The sequence below is a fragment of the Tupaia chinensis genome, unplaced genomic scaffold (genome assembly GCF_000334495.1).
Source record: "Tupaia chinensis unplaced genomic scaffold, TupChi_1.0 Scaffold000563_1, whole genome shotgun sequence".
Taxonomy (NCBI): domain Eukaryota; kingdom Metazoa; phylum Chordata; class Mammalia; order Scandentia; family Tupaiidae; genus Tupaia; species Tupaia belangeri.
Window position 1 is genome coordinate 845,997 of NW_006160076.1, and position 13,930 is coordinate 859,926.

General features: G+C 36.3%; 1 protein-coding gene across 1 annotated transcript in view; it reads left to right on the plus strand.

Moving 5' to 3' along the window:
• MAN1A1 (mannosidase alpha class 1A member 1) overlaps positions 1-13,930 on the plus strand; it is a gene marked incomplete in the record, with an annotated part of 195,065 nt that overhangs the window by 38,305 nt on the left and 142,830 nt on the right. Inside the window, 1 exon segment of the mRNA XM_014591346.2 lies at positions 8,990-9,086. Within this exon segment, the coding sequence (XP_014446832.1) occupies positions 8,990-9,086 (97 nt within the window).

The following is a 13,930-nucleotide window of genomic DNA, read 5'->3' on the forward strand; positions in this document are numbered from 1 at the left end:
CATTCCCACAAGAAATGTAGGTAGCAGGATACCATTAGATAAGCAGGGGAAGGGGTGATTGAGTTGCTGAGTTTTGCTGATTGATGTAGCAATTCATTTCCAATAGATATGTGAAGGTTTAGAGAAGCTGTGAATTAATGCCTTCGAATTACTTTTTAATTTTGTCCAGTCCTTTGCTTTCTCAGTTCCACCAAAGATCAAAAGAAAGGAGGTTGATAAAATAACCCTAAAAATTTATATTTTGTATTGAGATTTTATCTGGAAGTTCTAGAAGTTACTTTCATAAAATAATCAAGTAATTTTAAGTGGAAGTTTGGTGGAAACTATCAAACAACACTGTTTAACAATATTTTAAGAACATTGTTTTTCAAAGCATCATTGTCAGAGAGCTGGCCCAACACTTTGAGCTTGAGCTGTCAGTGAACTAGGTTGATCTCCCACCCTAGACATCACCTGAATCAGACAGAAGCTCCTGTCTTCAAGGACAGTGTGGACATACCAATGGACTGAAGAGTTCCCTGCCATGGGTGCCAGGTACCAAGCTATGACAGAAATGAGCTGCAGTTGGGCTCTTTCTGTTGACCTTCAGGCTGAAACCTACTAACTCAAAAGTCCACTGGCACCAAATTCAAATTTTCACACATGTAATTTTATTTGAAAAGCCCAAACAAGCACATTTTAAGCTACAGACCCTGCTTGTTTTGCACATTCTAAGATACCTTACCCAGCATCTGTTGGCCATGGATAAGATAGGGCGTTGTGGTTTTAGAACCCTCAAGCTGCCAGTGCCCTTCAGACTTTTCTGACTTAAAGACTCCCCAGGATGTTGCTGAGTGATCTCCCTAAACCTAAGCCCCAGACCTGAGTCTGGTCTTCAATACTCATCTCCTTTCAGAGCTCCTTGCCATTCCTCCCCTTCTGTATGGTGACTCCTTTGCCCTAGATGTTTCTTACTGTTGAAAACTTACTCTTTCAATGCAACCCTGTCCAAATGCCACCCATTAAAACTTACTGTGTGTTACTGCCTCTGTGGCCTTGCTTTTACCCATATCATCCTTCAGAAACTCTCAAAGCTCCAATATTTTTGTGCCTGGTGCAACCAAGATTCCATAAAAGCTTGTTTACGAACCTTCAGGACTAAAGATTGACCCACATAGAGAAGACCTTTTTCTACTCTTTACCTTTTCTTCCTTTGACTTTTGGATACTAAATATTGGATAGTTGTATATATTTTTTAATGTACATGTGTATGTGTGTGTGTGTGTGTGTGTGTACTTATATTTAATCAGTAGAGGGCACGTGTGTTCACCAAAGAGACAGAGGAAGGAAGAAAGTACTCCTCAGTGGGGAGTGGTCACAGTGCAATACTCTCCCCCAGCTCTCTGTCCTCCTGGGACTTGGGGCAGACACACACCCATACCAAGAGTGCTTTTTAAGGAGCCAGGGTCAGGACTCAAAAACCACAATTGGCAGTCATATTTAGGACGTCTTTGCCTACCCCAATGCAGTAATCCCTAAAATAGACAAGTGGGACTATATCAGATTAAGAAGTTTCTGCACAGTGAAGGACACAGTAACAAGTATGAATTGACAGCCTTCAGAATGGGAGAATATTTTTGTAAAATATACCTCAGAAAAGGGATTAATCAGATCTGATAACCAAAATACAAAGGGAACTCAAGCGGCTTACTCAAAAAAAAAAAAATAAAACAAAATGATTAACCCAATTAAAAGATGGAAAAATTAGCTGAACCAAAATCTCTCTAAGGAAGACATGCATACAACTAAAAAGCATATGAGGAAATGCTCTCCATCCTTCATCATAAGAGGGATGCAGATTAAAACCACAATGAGATACCATCTAACCCCTGTCAGAATGGCAAAGATTAAAAATACAAAAAGTGATAAGTGTTGGTGGGGATATAGTGAAAAGGAAACTCTCCTACACTGTTGGTGAGAATGTAAACTGGTTCAGCCATGGTGGAAAATAATATGGAGGTTTCTCAAAGATCTACAAATAGATTGCCATTTGATCCAGCAATTCCACTCCTGGGTATCTACACAAAGGACAGGAGAATGCTCAGTCGGAAAAATGCTTGCACATCAATGTTTATTGCAACATTAGTCACAATCGCTAAGACATGGAACCAATCCAAATGTCCATGAACAGATGAATGGATGGAAAAAGTGTGACACATATACTCTATGGAATAGTACTTGGCCATAAAAACAAGACCCTGTCATTTGATAGAAAGTGGTCAAATATGGAGAATCTATTGCTGAGTGAAACAAACCAGGATATGAAAGAAAGATACTGTATCTACTTAATATATACTGACTCTCCACATTTTATGGTAGAGATAGACATATTGGAGGGCATAAAAGCAGTGAAAATAGTTATGGGTACTGAAGACAATGTGGAATGGGAGAGGAAGAAGGGAAGAGTATAGAGAAGGATAGCAAGAGAACAAATATAGAGGCTTGACATTAGTGGGAAACCACAATGGTTTATTACCCTCAACTGGACTTGTCTGAGAAGTATTTCATGCTGGGTAAATTCTTTATACAAGCAAAATAATACATAGTGATTGAATGTTTAAAAAATAATGAGAATAATTAATAATAATAATCTAAAAAAAAAGAAAAACTATTTGATGATGATGATGTGGATAGTAATGTCTTTGCCTTGACCAATATGCATGGTAATCATGCTGGAAAAAGAAATGTAATACACTGTGAAGATATATGTGATTCAATGTAATACAAAAAGATTATGAGACTAATTAGATTAATTTAAAAAAAAAAACACAACTGGCCATGTGAGACCTGGTACCCTTAACTTCTAGGCCACATGCTGGCCCAAACCTCTGTGTTTATAGAGAGTTTGTGTATGATATTGATTTGCCTGGTTTTATGTATATTTGTCCTTCCTACTTATATATGTTACTAGAAAAATTTATGAAGCTTTTATAAATTGTGAAGATCAAAGACATACTTAGGGTTTTAATAAAATAATTATAATTTCTAAAATCTGTCGAGCATTTACTATGTGTCAGTCCATGTGTTAAGCTCTTTACATGCATTATTATTTCATTTAATCATTACCATTACCAATGAGGCTGATGCTTTTAGCTGCTGATGTTTTATGGGTGCAGAAAATGGGTTCAGAGAGATGCATTGCCTCACTTAGAGTCACATTGATAATAGCAGGTCTCAAATGTGAAACCAGTTTGTCAGATGCCTCTGCCCATGACCTGCTCTTACTCATTGCTTCTCAAAAAATGAGGTTTTCTGTAAGGATACACAGGAAAATAAGCCATCTCAGCTGTCAAAGCAGAAAAATGAAGAAAAGGGGAGAGAGTTCATGAGCATTCAGAGTTTAACAGCATTATATATAGTTCTGTAAATGCTGTACAGACTTAATGTAATTCCAGTAGTACACCATGCAACTGAATGAGCACCCCACCTCTGACTCTCAGTCTCCTCTTACTTTTCTCTCTTTGTTTTTTTCCCCCTTCTTGGCTTCAACTAGCTCATGACTCCTTTTTGTGGCATTTTCTTTTTCTGTATTTGTTTTTCTCTGTTTCTACATTGTCTCTGACCTCTGGATTCACTCTGAATGTCTCCCAGTTACATTGCCTTAGGTAGATAATTTAGGTTGGCCCACCTCCATCCGTTAGAGCTACACTCTAGGGTACCTCTCCTTGGAGGGTCATGATTAGCCCTCCACTGTCTGCTTTGAGATCAGCCAGCAAGAAGAACCAGGATCACATTATTCAAACTATGGCAGTTTTTTGTAAGACCCCACAGAAGAGAGCCGTAAGGGAGACTTGACTTGTAGGTGTTTTTAAGGTGCAACGAAAGCTCAAAGTCTTTGTAAGATTTGTCTGGCAAAAATGTTGAGATTATTTAAAAGAGTTTTAATTGTGGTCTATTATGAAAAAATTAAGAACATTTGATTGAAACATCGCAAATAAAAATATTTGCTAAGAGTAGTTCCTAGCAACCAAAATGCAAGTTATGGAATCTACACATACCTGGAGAAATTAAAACATCCATTCTTTCCTATGTCCTTGATAAGGTCAGGACATAAATGTAAAATAAATTGTTAGGTGTGATGATAAAGTTATATGCAACATTTAATTAGTTTCCTTATTGTTCTCTGGCATTTATAAACATTTGTTGAGTGTAGTAAGGTAGAATTTTAAGCGTCCACATATTATCTATTAGATTATAAATCATATAGAATCCTGTATTCTAGTCGTTTAGCATCATATTATTCATAGTGTAGCAGAAACTCAATAAATGACATTGCCTAATTAGTCCTGATGTCAAAAGAGAAGAAAGTGCAAATCAAATACACCTTTCTATAAGCATAAGAATCTAGAAGAAGAAGAAATAATGTTTGTTTTTTTTGTTGGTGGTTTTCTTTCTTTTCTTTTTTTTGGCTGTCTTATGCTTTAATTCCATCTTCTCTGGGTCAAAATAATGGATTGCTTTTATGAAATGGTGTATCATTCTGTTTTGTTTGTTTCCATTCATATGGTACATTAGCCATACCTTTGACCAATGCAAATATAAATATCCAGGAATAAAACATCTTTGGTTTGCTCTCAATTTATCTTTTTTCGTGTGGGCTTCAGTGTTGCATTTAAAGTCCTGATCAACTTCTAGCTTAAGTCTATTTTAATCCTTCTGTCTGGGATGTCATGCTGTAGAACCCAATTAAGTTGATGAAAGCCCACAAAACAAAATGAAGGGACTTGTACAGGGGGGATCAGCCCTATACATTGAGTTCTTTGTTATATGAATTTTTTAAGTGACTTTGTGTCATTTGTGAGAACACTGAGCCTGGAGAAATTAAATGCCTTCATCCCATGGTTCCTCAGCTGGCTGGTGACTTACTACTGCAAAATTAGAAGCTAGTGGCGTATTGATGTTTTCAAATATTTGTATAAGTCATAAATCTGAATTAAGTTGATTTTTATATGTGACTTATTAGTTCAATCTCAAATGTGTGCATAGAAGCACACACTCAGTATCTTGCAGTTAACTGTAATATGGTAAATCATTTCCAGAGGTGATCTACCACTGGAATCAGTTAATAATGAGGCTGTGTCTCTTCACTTTACAGATGATGGGAAACCACTCCTGATGCTCCATTCAGGGCATTTTGACCACTTCATTTTCTTTTTCTAACTTTAAGTCATAGAAATCACATGGGATGAGGAACCCATTTTGAGAAATGTGTCACAGCAACTTTTAAAATGTAGAAAGCTAAGCAATTAGTGTCAGATTTTCCCTTGGGAAAAGAAGGTAAGAAAAAATTAATATATACCACAGAAGTTACTTCAGGAGTTTCTGTGCCAGTGGTACATTGTATAAATGATAACTTTCGAGAAAGCCACACAGTCTTCTATGGGCAAACTTTATACTATCTTTAAGTCATTGAAAGTATATAGCACAGTTCAGATTTGGAGGTAAAACAAATTACTGTAACTTTATTTTTTCAGTTTCATAACCCAGTAGATTCTGAAAGCTTTTGAATTTATGCAATGTTTTATAATTTACAGGAATGAAGAGTTTACCAATTTTTTCCCCCACTTAATGGGGGGAAAATAAAATATAATGCCAAGGTGTTTTTGTGGATTTCATATACCTAATCTCCATGAGGCTCATTGGTTTCTATTTTTTGTAATGTGTATTCAGTTGGTTTCCATTTAAATTTAAAACTCAATAAACATGTGATTACCTGCCATCTGTCAAGTATTATGCTAGGTACAAAAACACAGGTCATGCTCTTATAATTTTTCCATAGACCCGTGAGGAATTATCCCAATTTTTTAGACAGGGAAAAGACTCTCATGAAAAGTATGAGTCATCCGTAAGTATACAACTAACCAGTGGCATCATAGAGATTATATATCAAGTTAATTAACTGCCAAATCTATTATACTTTCCAATAAAATTGCTTTATAAGACGGAAATCTTGAAAACACACCCTATACACATTCTTTCAATTGTTGGAAGAAAAACAATTGGAGTCATTAAAGGAAGATACTGTTGCTGACTCATTAATGCGAGATGCTGTGGTTAAGGCATAGACTTTGGAGTTAAGCCAACATGGGGATGAACCTTGGTTCTGTGGTGGTAGAGAAATGTTATAACGGCGTAAAGGTTTTTTGTTTGTTTTCTAAACTCCAAGCCTCAGTTTCTTCATTTATGTAACAGTGGTAATAAAACATATTTCATAGGGATGTAGTAAGGATTAAGTACAAAGGATTTCCAAAACTTCATAGAAAATACAAACTATGAAAAATCTGTGCATTAGATTTACATTTATTTTTTGGCACCACAATAAACTCATACTGAAATAAAGTCTATTTTCTTCATGTATTTTTTGTGGCCTGCTCATACAATGCTGATAATACATCATTTAGCAGAGTATGCAGCAGGTAGTACAGATGCTTGGCAACTATTAGTAATAGTAAGTGGTGAAGTAGGAGGGTAATATACAAATTGGTAAAAGCAGGAAGCTCATTGTTGTATTCAGGGACATATACGATTTTGTTATAATAAAATCATATTGATCACACTGAAAAATTTTCAATGAATAGTATCTATAACCTTCTGTGATGCCTTTAAGATATTTTAAAATACATAGCCAGATTAGAACATTTGCTAGTTATATCCACAAAGATTGGGGTTTGTGGCATGAGTAAATTCTAGTCCTCTGGTTGAGGAATCCTCAACCAACCCCTTTTTAAAAAATATATACAAATAATTATATATTTTCTTTGAGTCATTGAAAAAAAATTACACAACTGATTTATGCCAGAGTGTTTTGGCTCATAAAACCAGGGACCAGAAGATAAGGTAATGGTTTTGTCACTGGACTCCTACGTTGTCGACCACGTTTCACTAATCTCCATGAGGCTCATTGGTTTCTATTTTTTGTAATGTGTATTCAGTTGGTTTCCATTTAAATTTAAAACTCAATAAACATGTGATTACCTGCCATCTGTCAAGTATTATGCTAGGTACAAAAACACAGGTCATGCTCTTATAATTTTTCCATAGACCCGTGAGGAATTATCCCAATTTTTTAGACAGGGAAAAGACTCTCATGAAAAGTATGAGTCATCCGTAAGTATACAACTAACCAGTGGCATCATAGAGATTATATATCAAGTTAATTAACTGCCAAATCTATTATACTTTCCAATAAAATTGCTTTATAAGACGGAAATCTTGAAAACACACCCTATACACATTCTTTCAATTGTTGGAAGAAAAACAATTGGAGTCATTAAAGGAAGATACTGTTGCTGACTCATTAATGCGAGATGCTGTGGTTAAGGCATAGACTTTGGAGTTAAGCCAACATGGGGATGAACCTTGGTTCTGTGGTGGTAGAGAAATGTTATAACGGCGTAAAGGTTTTTTGTTTGTTTTCTAAACTCCAAGCCTCAGTTTCTTCATTTATGTAACAGTGGTAATAAAACATATTTCATAGGGATGTAGTAAGGATTAAGTACAAAGGATTTCCAAAACTTCATAGAAAATACAAACTATGAAAAATCTGTGCATTAGATTTACATTTATTTTTTGGCACCACAATAAACTCATACTGAAATAAAGTCTATTTTCTTCATGTATTTTTTGTGGCCTGCTCATACAATGCTGATAATACATCATTTAGCAGAGTATGCAGCAGGTAGTACAGATGCTTGGCAACTATTAGTAATAGTAAGTGGTGAAGTAGGAGGGTAATATACAAATTGGTAAAAGCAGGAAGCTCATTGTTGTATTCAGGGACATATACGATTTTGTTATAATAAAATCATATTGATCACACTGAAAAATTTTCAATGAATAGTATCTATAACCTTCTGTGATGCCTTTAAGATATTTTAAAATACATAGCCAGATTAGAACATTTGCTAGTTATATCCACAAAGATTGGGGTTTGTGGCATGAGTAAATTCTAGTCCTCTGGTTGAGGAATCCTCAACCAACCCCTTTTTAAAAAATATATACAAATAATTATATATTTTCTTTGAGTCATTGAAAAAAAATTACACAACTGATTTATGCCAGAGTGTTTTGGCTCATAAAACCAGGGACCAGAAGATAAGGTAATGGTTTTGTCACTGGACTCCTACGTTGTCGACCACGTTTCAAGTCCCAGACACAGCAGCTTAAAACTCATGTTGGGTGCTTGTATGTGCATGTCCAAAGTCCCCAGAGGAGAATGAAGGAAAAGGGATTGTGGCGTGGCCATCCTCCTCATGGGTGATTTCTTGTTCTGAAATCTCTCTTAAAAAACAAACAAACAGCAACAACAACAAAAACCTGCTGGTACATTGAGGACTCTTGATTGGGAACATAGGGGACCAATTTATATAAATATTTATCCTAATAAAGATTTATTGTATTAAATTAGAGTTTTTCAGAATCTATATAGAGGTTTGTTTTTCATTTCCTATAGATGTTTTTAAATATTTTTTTCATATAGTCTTGGTCAAGACACATTGGTGTTTAATATGATAATCTTGAATATTTGTATAATATGAGGTCCACAAAATAAGAAGAACCTTGTGCAAAAAGATGAATTTTGAATAGGGAGTTTTTGCAGATTGAATCTGTTATTAGAATAAAATAGATAGATATAGGAGTGGTTCCTCCTTTTATGATAAACTAAATTTCTGTTTTGGTGAACTGACTTTTGAAAAATAATTTTTATGTTAAATATGATGAACTAGACTCAAAAAAAGAAAAAAAAATTCAATGCAAACATAAAGGGGTAGTGTGTGTTTACGTGTGTACATTCCAGTGTACTTGTGCTGTCATCACACTAATCAATCATCGTCCTTTTAACTAAGTTGTGAATTTTAATGCTTTAACGTTTATATCATTAATATATAATCTATTTTGTAGTATAAACATCTCAATTCAAGTTATAATCTCATTTTCATCTTTTTTCCAGATGATGAAACATGCTTGGAATAATTATAAACATTATGCCTGGGGACTAAATGAACTGAAACCTATATCAAAAGAAGGCCATTCAAGCAGTTTGTTTGGTGAGTAGTATGTGCTTTGGTTTCTTAGTGACAGTAGTTTCTCTCCATTTGCCTGAATTTATGGCTGGTAGAAAAGTTTGTGTAATAAGGTGACCCTCTAGGCTGGGTTGCTAGGAAACTTACACACCTGATGGAGTTATCTGCAAGGACTGTACATAGTGTGTCCTTCAGATAGAGCGGTGGCTGCACATTAGAATGAACAGCATAGCTTTTAATATACTGATACCAGGCTGGCCACATAGCACAGTAGTTATGTGCTGTGCATAGGGAGCTGGACCTCATGTGCTCAACCATGGTTTAAATACCAGCCCCAGTGACTTGAAAGGTGCATGTGTATGTGTTCCCCAAATCCTGACAGGATGAAGAAATGGAAGAAAAAGAATTGTAGTATGACCATATCTCTATGGGAGGTGTGTTATTTTTCTCTTTCTCTCTCTCATACACACACACACACATGTATGTATGCACACATGCCTTCTGCAAATAATAATAATAAATTTTTTAAAGTACTGATCTATGGAGCCTGCTTACAGAGATTCTTACTTTATTACTGTGGGTGCAGCATTAGGATTTTTAGCTCCCTGAATGATTCTTAAGAGAGGAGCATTTTGGGACCAGCAGTTAGCGTAATGGCTGTATCGCTGGACTCCCATGTACTTGACCACGGTTTGAGTACGGGACCTGGTGACTTAAACGCACGCTGGGCGTGTGTGCATGTGTGCCCAAGATCTCAAGAGGATAATGGAGGAGAAGGGATTGTGATGTAGCCATCCCCCCTGGGGGGGGATTTCTTGCTTTCTGTCTCTCTGTCTCTCTCTGTCTTTCTGGCAAGCGCACGTGCCCTATAGCAAAAACCTCTCAAAAAAAAAAAAAGAGAGAGAGAGAGAGAGAGAGAGAGGAGCATTTGATCAGCTGCATTAACTGCTTCTTGTCAGCTAAAAGTTGCATCGTTTATAGGTACACTGATTAGCACAACCAGACCTGGTGCTCTTCTCTATTTCAACTTCAGCTGTAGGTGGACCTTGTTTGTACCATGGAAAGGAAAGTGAGGATAGATTACACCAGTTATTTGAAATTCATTTTATCCATTTTTCATGCTTTATTGCACTTGGTCCTCACAGCAACCTTTGTGGTTAGGACTGTGGGCGTTAATAATATCCCACTGTGGAAGCAAGAAAGGTAAGTAACACAAAGGCTTGTTGGATTTTTGGGGTCTTGGAGCTACCCACTGCCCTTCCTACTCACTTGACTTCTTTCTCATTACCAAAATTTTGTCTGTAAGTAACAAGATAAACGGAATGCAGTCTTACTCTGGGACTTAGGAATTCATCAAAAGAAAATATAACTGGGACCAGCAGTTAGCGTAATGGCTATGTCGTTGGACTCCCACGTAGTCGACCGCGGTTCGAGTCCCGGACCCGGTGGCTTAAACTCACGCCGGGCGCGTGTGCGTCTGTGGCCAAGATCCTGAGAGGAGAATGGAGGAGAAGGGATTGCGGCGTGGCCATCCCCCCTGGGGGGTGATTTCCTGCTTTCTATCTCTCTGTCTCTCTCTGTCTGGCGAGCGCACGCGCCCTATAGCAAAAACCTCTCACAAAAAAAAAAGAAAATATAACTGAAAGTGCTAGTATCAATTCATATAACAAATAAGTTACAGCCGACATTTATTCAATACTTACTGTGTGCCAAGTGCCATTCATGCATCATCTCACTTAACCTCAGTGTAATCCACATTTTATATGAGGCTCAGAGAGTAGCTTTCCCACAGGGAGCCCCTTGCTAACTGGCTGAGCTGGAACTTGAACCCTGGTGTGGCTAAAGTCAGAGTCCATGTTCCTAAGCATTCCACTGTGCTTTTCCATGTATTTAGGGCCTTACATGTGTTTGGATTTACTTCCAGTACTGGTGTTAGTGAATATAATACACATCTTTGTAGAATTCACAGCCTCATGCAGAACACCTATGTGTAAATAGTGAATTATCAAAGTACTTCAGTGGTTCAATAGATATTCAGATAAAGTTCTGAGGAACCCACAAGATCTCAGGTAGGGAGAAGGGCATTACAGAGGGTGCAAGAACAGGTAGGGTACACTTGCAAGGAAAGAAGAAAAGAGGCGAGTTGGTCTATCACAGTGATACAAGGTAAAGAGGCCCTAAACCTGGAGTGGTGACGGTAGAAGTGATTTCAGACATTTCTGAAGTAGTGTTTTGAGGACATAGTGACCAGTTAATATGGGTGATGAGACGTATGAATTGAAGAGAGAAACTCTAACACCTCATGCTGAGAGGCCTCTATTTTTTCATTATTTATTATAACATTTTTAAAGATCTAACTCAGATTTTGCTTTTATTTCTATGAAAGTTGTTTGTGTCATTAAGAAATCAGCTGTGTTGGGACTAGCAGATGGTGTAATGGTTATGTCACTGGACTCTCACATAGTTGACCATGGTTCAGGTCTCAAACCTGGTGGCTTAAAACTTGCACTGGGCACATGTGCATGTATGCCCAAAATCCTGAGAGGAGAAAAGAGGAGAAGGGATTGTGGCATGGCCATGCCCCTGGGGGGTGATTTCTCACTTCCTGTCTCTCTTGGTCTCTCTCAGTGAGAGCATGCATCCTATAGCAAAACTCTCTTAAATGTACTGTCTCGTTTGCCTTACTTTTTTTTTTTAACATTTTTAGTAGCTTTTGCAATAAAACCAGTTTTCATAATCTAGATAAGAATTTACTCTTTAAACAAAGAAAAAGAGCTTCAGGTATTAATATAAGGAAATGAAATCTTAATTCAAATGATATTTATCTCCATTTTCAAATTAAAATAAGATACGTAAGGTTTTTCTAATAGTAATCCCAATATAGTGGGACTTGTTACAAAGAAATATAAAGTTTTCATTTTTACAGATGAGGGAACTTTCAAATGATCTTTAGCCCACTTTTCAGAGAAGATCCTTATCTGTGAATACTACATAGTCCTGTATGTTCTCTCAGCAAACAAGCTAAAAAACAGAAAAACTTAAATCTTCTGACTACCTGACTTTTAAGAGATGATTCTTAGTTTGACATAGGTTATTCTAAATTTTGATTATAAAAAAAAACTCTTATTTATTTTGTAGGGTGTATTAGTTATTTACAATCTAAGCTTTCCCAAGTTTTAGTCATTAGAGAGCCCTTTAAGTCTGCTTCCTTCCCATGTCCAGGCATGTGTGTGTGCATAGCCCAAATCCGGAGGAGACTAGAGGAGAAGGGATTATGGCTTGGCCATCCCCCTGGGGGAAGGCGGTGATTTCTCATTTTTCTTCTCCCTCTCTCCGTCTGTCTGTCTCTGGAAAACACATGCACTGTCTAGCGAAAACTAAAACAAACAATCAAACTGCTTGCTTTCTTCTCATGGTTGTTTTTCTCCAGTTTTGTTGAACTCTTGTATCTATTTCTCAGAGAGAATAAGACTGGTTACTCCATTACCTTAAAGCAATTTTAATGAACATAAAAAAAAAAATTCTCAAGTACTCATCATCTTCCAATTCTTCTTCAGACAAGAAAGTAGAAATACTATTTCAAGATTACAGAGGTAAAATAATAATAATAATAATAATAATAATAATAATAATAATAATAATAATAATAATAATAATAATAATAATAATAATAATAATAATAATAATAATAATAATAATAATAATAATAATAATAATAATAATAATAATAATAATAATAATAATAATAATAATAATAATAATAATAATAATAATAATAATAATAATTGAAGTAGAAATGAAATCTCAAAAAGAGATATTTTGTATTTGCCCATTTGTACTCTGCACAGATAAAATGTAAGACATAAAATATTTAAAGCTCTTAATGTCTTAGAAATGAGATATCAATAAAAAGATGAAGCTAACATGTTTCAAAATGCCCGCTTCACGATATTCCTGCCATATGAATCCATAGGTTTTGTTTTTGTTTTTGTTTTTCTAATTGCCCTCACCAGAGAGTAAGAGACAGAGAAAGAGAGAACATACCCCTCAAAGGAGCATGGTTGCACTATAATCCGTTCCCCATTTCTTCCATCCTGTCAGGATTCTGGACATGCATCCACATATGCCTGACATGTTTTGCAAGTTACTCAGGCCAGAATTCAAGCCATGGCTAGCTATGAGGGATTGGTTCCCTTAACTACTAGGCCACAGGGCCAGCTCCTGAATCCATAGTTCTACCAGAAGGCAAAAAAAAAGTTAAAAAATGCAATAGTAAAGAAAATTGAATTACAGTAAAATGTGTCATAAAAATTAAAGGCTCTCATGTTTTTCTCCTTATTACTAAGATTTAAAATTTATATATTTTTTAAATTAAGTATTTTAATACTTTAGTACCTGTACTTTTCTTTTTTTAGAATTATTTATTTAATTTTTATTTATTATCATTACTTTTTAATTTGGCTAGAGAGCGACAGAGGAGAAAATGAGAAAGCAAGCTGCCAAGTCCGGGACTCAAACCACAGTAGCAATGTGGGAGTCCAGCACCTCAACCACCAGTTTTCTAATGCTAATGTCTAAATTTGGTATTTGAATGGAGTGTGCCAACAAAATAATTTCCATTTAGATTTCTATTTAAATTTGGTCTTGGGGACCAGCAGCTAGTGTAATGGCTATGTCACTGGACTCCCATGTAGTCGACCGTGGTTCGCGTCCCAGACCTGGTGGCTTAAAACTCATGCCGGGCACATGTGTGTGTGTGCCCAGGATCCCGAGAAGAGAATGGAGGAGAAGGGATTGCGGCATGGCCATCCCCCCAGGGAGTGATTTCTCGCTTTCTGTCTCTCTGTCTCTCTCTGTCTTTCTGGCGA